The following is a 13,885-nucleotide window of genomic DNA, read 5'->3' on the forward strand; positions in this document are numbered from 1 at the left end:
ATGTTGACAATGTACAGTTTATTATTTTTTTGCTTTAAAGCAGGGCATTTTCATATAGAAGGGGTCGTCGTAAAGACTTCAAAGGGGGCTCATTCAATTAGAAATCGAGAGTTCTAGTGCCCTTTTTAATAGTCGAATGTGTTTGGAGAGCAACTAGCCCCCCCCTCAAGCTTATCATTCCCCCAAACAGATCCAATCAAAATTGTGAGATAACCATTTTTTTTCAGCGTATTTGATTTCCAGATAGAAAATATGTTTTTGAGGAGGACACTCCCCCACAACCCTCACGGCAAGGGTTTTAAGTTATGCCCTGGAGGCATATAAGGATTTTATTGATAGCGTTGTCGTAGAAACTTCAAAACAGGCTCATTAGATTGGAAATTATAAGGGCTAGTGCCCTTTTTAATAGTCAAAAGTGATTGAAGGGCAACTAGCCACCACCCCACGCCCATCATTCCCCCAAACACATCCAATCAAAATTTTGAGATAACCATTTTGTTCAGCGTAGTTGATTTCAAGATAGAAAATGTGTTTTTGAGGAAGACACTCCCCCACAGTCCTCGGGGCAAGGGTTTTATGTTATGCCCTTGGGGCATATAAGGTTTTTATAGAAGGCGTTTTCGTAAAAACTTCAAAACAGGCTCATTCGATTGGAAATTCAAAGGACGTTCGCCCTTTTTAACAGTCAAAAGTGATTGAAGGGCAACTGCCACCACCCCACGCCCATCATTCCTCGATACACATCCACTCCAAATTTTGAGATAGTCATTTTGTTCAGCGTAGTTGATTTCCAGATAGAAAATGTGTTTTGAGGCAGAAACTCCCCCCAGCCCTCAGGGCGCGGGATTTAAGTTATGCCATAGGGGCATATAATGTTTTTATTGATAGCGTTGTCGTAGAAACTTCAAAACAGGCTCATTAGATTGGATATTCAAAGGGTTAGTGCCCTTTCTAATAGTCCAAAGAGATTGGAGGGCAACTAGCTCCCCCAAGCCCATCTTGCCCCCAAACACATCCAATCAAAATTTTGAGATAGGCATTTTGTCAGCGTAGCAGATTTCCAATATCTTTTTGATAGAAAATATCTTTTTGAGGAGGACACTCCCCCACAACCCTCAGGGCAAAGGTTTTAAGTTATGCAATGGGGGCATATAAGGTTTTTATAGAAGGCTTTGTCGTAAAAACTTCACAACAGGCTTATTCAATTGGAAATTCAAAGGGCATTTGCCCTTTTTAATAGTCGAAAGTGATTGGAGGGCAACTAGCCCCCCCCCACGCCCATCATTCCCCCAAACTTATCCAACCAAAATTTTGAAATAGCCATTTTGTTCAGCGTAGTTGATTTCCAGATAGAAAATATGTTGTTGAGGAGGAAACTCGCCCACAACCCTTAGAGCAAGAGTTTTAAGTTATGCCCTGGGGGCATATAAGGTTTTTATAGGTGCCGTTGCGGTAGAAACTTCAAAAAAGGTTAATTCGACTAGAACTTCGAAGGCCTAGTGCCATGTTGAATAGTTGAAAGTGATTGGAGGGCAACTAGCCCCCGCGCCAATCATTCCCCCAAACACGTCCAATCAGAATTTTGAGATAGCCATTTTGTTCAGCGTAGGCTAGCTGATTCCCAGATAGAAAATATGTTTTTTTGGAGGACACTCGCCCAGAGGACACTCCCCCATAACCCCCAAGGCAAGGGTTTTAAGTTTTGCCCTGGGGGCATATAAGGATTTATAAGAAGGCGTTGTCGTAGAAACTTCAAAACAGGCTCATTCGATTGGAAATTCCAAGGGCTAGTTCCCTTCTTAATAGTCGAAAGTGATTGGAGGGGAAGTAGCCCCTCCCCCACGCCCATCATTCCCCCAACACATCCAATCAAAATTTTGATATAGCTATTTTGTTCAGCGTAGTTGATTTCTAGATAGAAAATATATTTTTAAGGAGAACACTCCCCAAGGTTTTAAGTTATGTCCTGGGGTATATAAGGTTTTTATAGAAGGCGTTGTCATAGAAACTTCAAAAGGGGCTCATTTGATTGGAAATTCAAAGGGCTGGTGCCCTTTTTCATAGTCGAAACTTATTGAAGGGCAACTAGATCCCCCAAACGTCCATCATTCCATTAACTTGCAACTTAAGTTTGGTTTGTTTATCTTTAACTCAAAAATAGAGTTGTTCATGATGTGTTTTTTGTTTACTTAAGATAGTCGAAGTTATCTTTGTTCTCAAGTCAAATTTTTTAAACAAATATTTTCTAAATAAAGGATAGTCTTAAAAGTATTTATTTGTGAATAGGATTCAAGAAATACTGTAAAATGCTTCAGCTACGCTGCCAGACTTCAATAATACCTAAAGACTCAACCTCGTGATCTCAAACACTGGAAATTAGCTTTAGTTATTCCTAGTGATGGTTGTCTCAGGTTCCGTGCTATTTTCTTCTTCTTCTTCTTTTAGCAATTGTAATGGATGTTTTTTTAAAAAACGGGTAAAATCTTTTAACAAAACAATAAAAACGAAAAGTAAACTTTTCTATACAAAAATAATAAGAAAAGTCCAGGCTTTAATGACTTTTATTATTATGTTTGTAAAAGGTTTTTTTTTAATTTAGATTTTTCAATGCCATATTAAAAGATTTTTCCTCTTTTCGATTTTAATGTATTTCCATTACAAATAAAAATGGAAAGACGGTGTTGTCTAGGAAATTAGTTTTTAATTCCCCCCCCCGTGCTTCCAGCATGTAATTGTGGGCCCCACACAGGCCACGCATGCTCATGAATTGGGCGGCTGTATGTTATCTAAACAGTTTCCAACCAAGATTTGAAGGAACCCAACTGTCACAAACTAAAAAGTGAGCCCACTGCACAATTATCTTTTTTTCACCAGACTGGTAACGTGCGCGCTAAACAAGCCTCAGTAATAAAAATTTGTGGAAGCAGTGGAAAGTTTCTGTAAGCTTGTGGAAACGCACTGTTAGCAACTTCATAACTGTTACGGTTTTTGTTAGGACGGTGGAAATAGCCCCCTCTCTCATTATGTTGCGCTGGCTCGAGGGACTGTCCAGTCTTCGCTATTTGTGCACATCTGTAATTGCCTCTTGCTCCGTCATATGGGCCTAAATTCTTCTAGGTTGTGTCTCTCCCTGGCACACATTGTCATGCGTGGCACGTGCCACCTGTTGTAAACGATTTTGGAAAGTGAGCAATCTGTTGCACCGTTGCACCGAAAACAATAAAAATTTTGTTTTCGTTGCCAAATGACTCATCCCTCATCACCAAATGACTCAGCCCATTCTTAGTCTTAGGTCTTTGTGCAATTATTTGGTGAAGGCTGATTGGAATGCAAACACCTTTAGCTTTTTTTTCCTTTTTTTTTTTTTTTTTTTTTTTTAGTACGACTCTAACTTATAAAATTCTACTTAAGGGACTCTGACGCGGTGCAAGGGGTGCATCACAAATTTCGAAATGGAATTTTGATTAAGTGTTAAATATCTAGGTATTAAGATAATGCACCTCTTTTTGCCGGGCAACAAATTCACCGGCGCTATGATTTTGGCGGTTTTGTCGTCATTCATCAGCAAATTGTCGTCAGTTGCCGGTAGGTATGACGCTATCCTCTTTGGGACAGCTAGATGATAATGTAGGTTGTGTTGAAATGGTAAATCTTCAAAATTTTCAGTGTTTGTACTTTACAATGATATAACGGTCTTGAATTTAATGGAATCTGAGTCAAACTATCTTTACTTACAATCAAAACCATGCTTCTTAGATGGTGGCAATTTTCGCATCCTCTAAAATGGGAAAATGAGTCAGTTACTGAGAATGAGATCCTACAGTCAAAAGTTGAAAGCAATTAAAGGTTATGAAAAATAAGCTTTTGAGCACCAACAGCCAAACATTATGTATCTTTGAATAACTTTTGAATATAAGCTCGATAAAATTTGAATTTGAATATATATTTGAAATTCTAAAATGAATGCCAACTAACATTTCTTCCCTTTGGGTAGGAGCTTTTCTCAGATGTGTATTTGTATACCTGGGCTTCTCTGTGCTGGTTAACGTGACATAAGGGCTAAAAAAAAAAATGGTTACCCCAAGAGGAACTTGCAGGTAGAAAGCTAACCCTAAAAAACTCTTTCTAAAGCTTAAATTAATTTAATTTATTAAATTAATTAAATTAATTTAGATTAATTTAAATTAAAACTTTCGACTCAAACTTTTCCTTGAAACTTTTTTCAAAATAATAAAAATATACCTAATCAAAATATACCTATTCAAATATACCAAATAATCAAAATATACCTAATCGATAGCTGTGGTGAAAGCGGGTTTTATTAGCAATGGTTTCTATTGTTTTCCTCAATTTGGAGACTGAAGATAAAGCTGAGACAATTAAATATGTATAATTAATAAGATGTGTCAGGGAAAAATAACAGGAACAAGGAGTAACTAATGATTTTTATTCCTTACTCCAACTACTTAAGAAAATCATCACTCTACTACTCTTTATTCACGACTTCAATCTCCCATCTGTTTTCGAAAAAATAATTGAGGTATTGATATATACATACTTTTCAACAGAATGGACATTGCCCCCTTTAATTCTAATTGGGTTAGCTAAAGGAAAGATTTTGTATAGAAATGGAGTCCTTTTACCCTCATCTCTACTTCATCTCCATAATGTCTGTGTGTCGCAGCTGATATTTTCAAATTTACTTGAGGAACATTTGTTAAGCTGATTGACTAGTTCATTCGACTCGATGGTAAGTGACCATTATCCCTTCTTGTCATCTTCGGGCTCTGCGCATATGACATCCCGTCTAAAAACCTTTGCTTGCTTAGGTCTTAGCTATCCTCTTGGGCCGTATCGGGATCACTTTTTCTTCCGGCTCATGTGTAGGGGCTCGGTAGTTTGCTCTGCGTCGTGCAGTGCGCCTAACTTGGCTAGCTTAACGTTGACAAAGTTATTTTTCAGCTTTTGTTTCGTTGGAGAAGCCATGTGGAGATCCTTCCAGGGTCGTTTTTGGGAGGTGGTTCCGCCCCACTCGCTCGATGCGGCCGAAAATGCGCTGCTGTTGCTTCTTCATTTTACTGAGAATGTTATCAGCGGACTGGTTTTTTTACTTACTTTCACATTAGTTATAGGAAGTGTGACGGCACTAGAAACTTAAGGTCCAAACTGGCGGCGCTGATCTCGTTTTCGTGCCCTTTCAGCCAGGAAGTGCTATGGGGGGGGGCGGGGGGCCAGCCATCTTGTGCTTTCGCACACCCTTCCTGCTTACCTTCCCCAGATTTCTCCAGGTACCCATTTAGAGCTGGGTTGACTCCGGCTGAGCGTACAGTCACGCCACTGATCCCCGTCCCGAACCGAATAACTGGCTACGCCAGGAATCGTACCCATGCCCCTTGGACATAGAATTCTCAAACCAGCACACCAACTACATTCGCTATACGATCAGTATGTTAGATTCAAAATGCGATGAGGCATCTCGTTTTAAATGCTGAAAGTTTTCTTTCGTCTTGGGCTTTGAGTTTTTATGATTTACGTGTATATGACTGTGGGGGTGAGTAAGCTGTGGAATAGGCGGAATAGGCTCATTTTGAGCCTTAGGCTAAAATCAATGATAATTTAAAAACGACAATTTCAACCTTTACGTGCCACTGTGACGTTTTTTTGCTACTTGTGTATCGTAAATCTATTAGGTTTTTTTTCTTTCCGGCTTATTTGCATTTGCTTTTGTTTGATTTACTTTCGCAATATCTTCTACAACAACCGTTGAAACAATGACCTCCACTAATATATATATATATATATATATATATATATATATATATATATATATATATATATATATATATATATATATATATATATATATATATATATATATATATATATATATATATATATACGCATAAATAAGTGTTTATATTTATGATTTGTGTTACGTTTTTACGAGTCAAACAAAAGTTTGTTTTTCGGGGGGGGGGGGGGGTCAAATTCCCTAACCCCCTGGGTACTGCCTTGGAGCCACCTTTATGGTACGAAACGCATTGCATTTTAGGTTACTCTAAATGGAGGCTGGAAAACAGGGTAGGTCACGATATATTTAGGGTATATTGCTATTATGCAACTAAATGGGCACTCAAGGAATTATGTTAGTTTAAAAAAAAATATTCAAAACTTCTATTTAGCTTGAACGTGTTTCCATATATCTGGATATATCAGAGTCGAACGTATCGAAAATCGATTCGAAAGGTGGTCGATTGTGTTTTGGTAGAAGTCATCATCATGTTGAAAGTAAGAAAGTAAGTAAATAAAAGTAAAAGTAAGTAAGTAAATAAAAAATACAAAGTAAGAAAGTAAGTAAATAAAAAGTAAAAGTAAGTAAGTAAATAAAAAATACAAAGTAACAGAGTAAGTAAATAAAAGTAAAAGTAAGTAAATAAATAAAAAATACGAAGTAAGAAAGTAAGTAAATAAAAAGTAAAAGTAAGTAAGCAAAAGTAAGTAAGTAAATAAAAAATGCGAAGTAAGAAAGTAAGTAAATAAAAGTAAAAGTAAGTAAGTAAATAAAAAATACGAAGTAAGAAAGTAAGTAAATAAAAAGTAAAAGTAAGTAAGTAAATAAAAAATACGAAGTAAGAAAGTAAGTAAATAAAAAGTAAAAGTAAGTAAATAAATAAAAATGCGAAGTAAGAAAGTAAGTAAATAAAAACTAAAAGTAAGTAAGTAAAAGTGAGTTAGTAAATAAAAAAAACGAAGTAAAAAAGTAAGTAAATAAAAAGTAAAAGTAAGTAAGTAAAAGTAAGTAAGTAAATAAAAAATACGAAGTAAGAAAGTAAGTAAATAAAAAGTTAAAGTAAGTAAGTAAATAAAAATACGAAGTAAGAAAGTAAGTAAATAAAAAGTAAAAGTAAGTAAGTAAAAGTAAGTAAGTAAATAAAAAATACGAAGTAAGAAAGTGAGTAAATAAAAAATACGAAGTAAGAAGGCAAGTAAATAAAAATTACGAAGTAAGAAAGTAAGTAAATAAAAAGTAAAAGTAAGTAAATAAATAAAAAATACGAAGTAAGAAAGTAGGTAAATAAAAATAAAAGTAAGTAAGTAAATAAAAAAATACGAAGTAAGAAAGTAAGTAAATAAAAAGTAAAAGTAAGTAAGTAAAAGTAAGTAAGTAAAAAAGTAAGTAAGTAAGTAAATAAAAAATACGAAGTAAGAAAGTAAGTAAATAAAAAGTAAAAGTAAGTAAGTAAAAGAAAGTAAGTAAATAAAAAATACGAAGTAAGAAAGTAAGTAAATAAAAAGTAAGTACGTAAGGTAATAAGTGAGTAGGCAGAAGAGTATTTGATTATGTTGTTCTTTATTCTAGATATTTACTTTCGGATCCTAAGTTTAAGTGCAGCACGTTTACCCGTTTTGGCTGAGTTGTTCATCCCTCCGGTGGCTGTTAAGATCGGTCAGGTAACTGTATCCCCTGGAACTTCTCATGGAGCACCACACGCTATTCATACAAGATTCATGTCAAGTGTTTGGAGAGAGGGTATGGTAAGTCTGATGAACCTGAGCAGATTTTAGTTTAGGTGTATTGTAGGGTTCTTTTTTTTGGTTAGGTAACAGTTGTGTAAGGTTCTTGTGCCTCCTTTTCAACTGCACTTTCTGGAAACGTATATATATATATATATATATATATATATATATATATATATATATATATATATATATATATATATATATATATATATATATATATAAATATATATAATTTTTACATTAACCAGTGAATGTCCGAAATTCCCACCCCTCTGCTTGGGTTCAATTAGCTTCGCTTTTTTAGTCTTAGTTTAGGTTGGTTTATGTTTAGTTTAGGTTAGGTTAAATTGGGTTATAAATATCAGAAATGGGTGAAAAACCTAAGCTAAGCTACCTAATCTATCATATATATATATATATATATATATATATAAAAAAATATATATATATATATATATATATATATATATATATATATATATATATATATATATATATATATATATATATATATATATATATATATATATATATATATATATATATATATATATATATATATATATATATATATATATATTAAATGGGGATAAGTCAATTGGTTAGTTTTTACCCGCTTACAAACAAATGAAAAAGAAGCAGAATAAATAAATAAAAAAAACCAAAAGAGACGAGCGTTAAAGAAAATTTCAACTCTTACACAACTGAAATTCAAAACACAAAATTATTCCAAACAATACGCGTCGATAATATTAAAAGACAAAAATTGTGATGAAAGATCGATAATTTTCTTGAAAGTACTGTACTCTTATGCAATCACAGCAACTGGTGAATAAGATTTCGGAAATACAACGGGCAACTTAAGAGATTTTCCAAATAGTGACAATACCCTGAGCGAACCTTCAACCGTTTAGTGTTTGATCGAGAGTTCTACGGAGGCGAGAAATGAAGCGCATCAGGTAGAGACATCGTTCTATAATTTTAGCATACCATATTTTAGTCAGGGTTGTCATCTGGACACATTTTGTGTCAAAAGGACACATTCCCATATGCCGGGAGACAATTACATAAAAGGACAAAAAAGCGACACTTAGAAATTCGGGATATAAAAGGACGAAAAAGGGACACATTTTGTAAATTTATGATATAAATCGAAACATTTCCCAACTGGATATATTTTGTTGTTGTTTTTGTAGCATCTAGGTTTTACCAGAGATGTCATAAGTAAAGGATTTTCTCCAAGTAAGGGATTTACTTGTTTATACGAGTTTCGTGCCTTCCCACTAAGTCATTTTGTATGAAATTTTAAATGGATTTTTTTTTTCTTTTCATTATATTTTATATTAACTGACCGCTTTGAAAGGAAGCGTATTTGGTCAATAGAAGAACTGGTAAAAAATACACTCTAGTTTTGAGATTCCAAGATGGGCGCATTATAGCTAAAAATTAAACATTTTTGGATGCTCAGGGGACACATTCATCGACCAAAAAGCTGACAACCCTGATTTCCATATGCTTTCACTATTCAGTCTTCGATAGACGTTTCTACAAATGCGAGCTGTAAAGCGTATAAGGGTATTCATTATGACTAATACAGATATTAAAAAAGAGCTACGATGGTATAAAGTGCTTTTAAAGGGAAGGGGATATTAAAAAAAGGGTAAAAGGGTATTCTTTGTAAAGAGTCAGCCGATCTGCATAGGTTTTCATCTATTTTAAAGAATTAAACTCTATCTACCGCTATTATATATGACAATACTATGGTGCTAATGTGATGTATGTAGTGTTGGCTGTCATAAAAAAATGTTAAAATGGAGAAAAAAAAGGGAAATAGACGTAAATTCAAATTGGCCTTGATAGGACGCTGGTGATCTTTGAAATTGCCAATTTAAAAATGTTAATATAAAAGAAAAAGATATTATTGAAAAACATATTGAGCAAGTACTTGCCACCTCAGACACGTTGCTCTTGTGTACGGATTATAGGAAAAGATAGAAGGGGTTTTTATCCTCGCCTAAATATTTTAATTTTTTTACGTTGAAAGAGTTTTGTTTTTGTTTGCCCCAGTAGCCTAATGAACAGATCTTTTGTATATTTACATACTTTTTTGCTTCATATGCGCCAGAGAGATCTGAAATCATTCTAGTCTAGTATTAACCCCCCCCCCCGCGGGACCTACTTTGCCAAGGTATAATCAAAAATGTTTTAGTAAAATATATCGAGTAAGTAATTTTTATGTCAGATGTTTAGTTTTTTTGTGGTTGATTCCAGGGAAGGGTAGAAGGGGTTTTTCCCTCCCCTAAAGATTTAAATTTGTTAAGTTTTTACGTCCATTTCTGTTTGCCCGAATCTCGTAATGGACCGATCCTTGTGTTAAATTCACATATGTATATATTGCTTCAGCTTTGCTAGAGAATTCTAAAACTGTGTTAGCTTGGTATCCCCCCCCCGAACCTACTTTTCTACGGCATGACTCTTTTTGTAAAGGTTCAAATAATGAGAGTTTATTTTTTAGTGGATATGGTCCTCTGATTACGAGTATCAGAATTGACGTAAGGTATTGGAGAAGGTAAGGATTCAAAAAAGGAAGATGAGAGAAGAACCGTAAGAAGGATAAAGCTGACGAGAAGTTGGAACGCATTTTGAATTCAATCCTCCCCATCCTCATCCTCCCCATCATGGAACCCTCCTCATCCTCATCCTCCCCACCATGAAATCCTCCCCATCCTCATCCTCCCCATTATGGAATCCTCCTCATCCCTAACCCAATGAAAACATATTTCAAAATAAGAATGTTCTCGACTTTAGTCAGCCCCGTTGATGAAAAAAAAAGGGCAGTTACTATATAATTATCTGCTGTTCGGCGTAATTGATTTAAATTTAAATTAATTGTGTATTAATTTATGATATGAAATTCTATGATTTCCTAATCAAATATCAGGTTGTTTATTATAAAAATAAGATTGTATCGACGACGGGCGTAATGATTCATGCGTTTGATGACGTGTTTATATCGGTCACAATAGTTATTATAGCCAGAATATAATTAAAGTCACTATATTAGTCACAATATGGGACAATACAAAGACAATAAAAAAAATAGTATACATTATTGTAAATAAAAGTGTAATTTCAGTGCTTTTATAATATTTATAAAAATCTTTCAGATTGGCAGTGGTAAGCAGAGAGGCCCACTTGAACCTCCAAGCCCGGTATTGATGTTCCAGTGCCACGGTGGCGGTTTTATTGCTCAGAGTTCTAAGTCTCACGCAGCATATTTAAGAAGGTGGACAAAAGATATTGGTGTTCCTATGATTGCTGTTGATTATTCGCTGGCGCCCACATATCCCTATCCAAGGTAGTCCTGTCTCTTGTTTTCCTTTGTTTGTCTTTCTCTCTTTTTCTCTTGTTTTTCTCTCTTCTGTTTTGTGGAATTAGTCCTTTTCTGAACTGATGTGGATGATATGAGTCCCTCCCCTTCTCAGGACATTGTACAATCACAGAAACGTGCTCTAACTAATTACTAACTACTAGTAATACCAGCCTACTTCACCAAGCAGTGTGTGACGAACACGTGTGACGTGCTCGTAGACGAAGTGCTCCTCCATCATACTTTTTAAGGTTTCCCATCTTACTTACATACTTATTGTTCCTGCTGATGGTCCAGCGCAGAGAGAGAGGGGGAATGAGAAAGATCGAAATTAAAGGGGGGAATGAGAAAGATCGAACTCAGTAAAATGCATTAATAATTATTTTTGTTGTAAAAGGTTTCAACAATTTTATACAAATGGTCCTGTTGTAAAGATTGTAGGTGATTCTCATACCTCTTGAATTTGCTGCAACACATGGGTGGGTCCATGCAGCAAATGGGTGCAGCAAATGGGTGCAGCAAATGGGTGCAGCAAATGTGTTAGCAAATGAGTGCAGCAAATGGATGCAGCAAATGGGTGCAGCAAACAAATGGGTGCAGCATATGGGTGCTTCGCGGACATTGGAAAATCTTTCACATGGGGTGTAATTCTTTAGCGGAAAAAAAAGGAAAGAAAAAACCCACACCTTAAAACCATCCCTTACCCGTATTTTATTCGAATCAATAGAAATTGCACGTGCACTCTCTAGTGCCTTTTGTAAGTACTAAAACATAGTATTTAAAATAAAATCCATTTTTTGACAAAGCTGCATTTTCATTACAAAATGATGAATGACGCCATAATCTTATGTTATAACCATAACTAACGTTAGATACTCATACTATACGATGACGTCAGTACCAATATAAAGGCTGACTGGTGCAGTCAGTGGTGCAGTCAGCTACCAAGAAAAAGTTAGGAGATCTCTGAGGCTGTATTAAATGTCCTTTAGATGGCGTCTGCGTCCTTTAGATGCGTCAGTGATGACAATATAGTTCGTTCTTTATATAGTCTACTTTGTAATATCTACTAATTGTTAATCAAAGCGTTGTCTATTTAATGAATATACAGCATAAATAATATGCATCCTGTATGGGCAAGGTTTTCAACTAAAGTGATTAGCACCACAGGGAACTCCCAAAGCTGTCAAATTGCTTAAATGATATCTCCTTCGGGCTGATATTTAACGTTTTCCCAGCAAGTACGCTGGGACATTTTTAGGGACTATTCCCCCCTATCTTTCTCATTCCCCCCTTATTCGTATATTCGTCATCTCCAGTCCAGACGATCCTGAGCTAGCATGATAGCTTCGTCTGGGGTGCTACCAATTAAGGACAGGAAGTGAGTAATCCTTTCCTGTCATCTAGAACGAGACCTTCCACACGGGCACTTACAGCCGTGGGTTGAGGGATCTTAACTAGAGGCAATTCTGGTTGGCGTTTTTGCTGGCATGCTAGGTGGCTGAACCACTGAAGAGATCGTGCAGAGAGCTGAAGTGAGTTAGGTGTGGCAGTAGTGGCAGTAGTTGGGTGTTGGAGACGAATTCATGCCACTTAATTCCTTTGATTCGCCTGAAAAGCTTGGTTTGAGCCATGTCTAGGGTGTTTTGACCCCACCCACGAAGTTTTAATTTTCTTTAATCCTTTCTCATGACGTTTTATCACCCTGTTCAGTGTCGGTATGTTTTTGCCCCAGATGGAGAGCCAAAAAACACAATCTTTGGTAATCTGACATCCTTTTACTTGTAAAACCTGGACTAGCTTTCTAAATCCTTCTTTCATTGCAACCCTAGAAAGCAAGTCAAACCATGTTTTTCGCACAATCTACTGTTTAAAATAGGGTCAGTCAAACCAATACCAAAATTTGCTCTTAAACAATTCCTTTGGAAAACTTAAGTTTTTCTCAGCCGTTTAAGCGACCAGGCTTTAAGCTCATACTTACCCACTCTCATTACTGTGGCCTCCAATATTTTAATTATAGTGCGTGAACTTATCTTCCTGTCTTATCTAACTTATCTATGGCAGTAGGCAATCAAGGCCCCCGAGTAAAGATACCCCTATACTAGTTCTCGTTTCAAGCGCATGGGCCTTTGTGGGTATGTGACTGGGATTGCAAATCTAATTTGAAACTTTACCCCGTCGACAATTTCTTTTCAAAATAAAAAATAAAATAGAAATTCAATTCGTATATACGACGGCTTTGGATGATACCAAAAATTTAAATAAAATAAAATAGAACGTCAAACCAAATATAAGACAGCTTTGGATAGTACAAAAAATTTAAATAAAATAGAAAGTCAAATTACTGTAAGACGGCTTTGGATTGTTCCTAAAAATAAAATAAAATATAAATTAAAATCAATATGAGACGTCTATGATAAAATAGAAATAGAAAGTTATTTGTAAGATAAAATAGAAAGTTATTGTAAGATAAAATAGAAAGTTAAATCAAATGTAAGACGGCTTTGGATTGCACCAAAAAGTAAAATAAAATACAAAGTCAAATTAGATATAAAACGGCTTTAAAAGATATCAAAAATTAAAATAAAATAAAAAGTCAAATTAGATATAAAACGGCTTTAAAAGGTAACAAAAGTTAAAATAAAATAGAAAGTCAAATAAATATGACAGCTTTGGATTGTACAAAAAAAGTAGAAAATTAAATCAAATATAAGACGGTTATGCATTGTACTAAAAATTAAATTAAAACAAATAGAATGTCAAATAAAAAATAAGACTGCTTTGGATTGTTCCAAAAATTCCTCATGAAAAAAAAACGGAGGACAAAAGTCAGTGGGTGGTCTTAGGACCGATTTGAAAGAATAAATTCCCCTCAACACTAAGCATGTAAATATCAAAAGGATATAAACAAGCATTTTGTTGGAACTTAATAGCAAACGACAAATTCGGTTTGCGTCAGATCTTTTCATTTTTATTAGTTCGGCTTGATTGGAA

At 35.1% G+C, this 13,885-nt stretch overlaps 1 protein-coding gene across 2 annotated transcripts in view; it reads left to right on the plus strand.

The window, feature by feature from the left end:
• The window catches only part of Hsl (hormone-sensitive lipase), a 69,035-nt gene that overhangs the window by 45,613 nt on the left and 9,537 nt on the right, over positions 1-13,885 (plus strand). For both annotated transcript variants that reach the window (XM_089105736.1, XM_089105737.1), the window contains 2 exons: positions 7,361-7,536; positions 10,689-10,879. In XM_089105736.1, coding sequence (XP_088961862.1) covers positions 7,361-7,536; positions 10,689-10,879 — 367 coding nt within the window. The remainder of the gene's footprint in view (positions 1-7,360; positions 7,537-10,688; positions 10,880-13,885) is intronic.

This window comes from Artemia sp. Qi Xiang Cuo, chromosome 20 (genome assembly GCF_049724085.1).
Source record: "Artemia sp. Qi Xiang Cuo chromosome 20, ASM4972408v1, whole genome shotgun sequence".
In the NCBI taxonomy this organism is placed as follows: Eukaryota; Metazoa; Arthropoda; class Branchiopoda; order Anostraca; family Artemiidae; genus Artemia; species Artemia sp. Qi Xiang Cuo.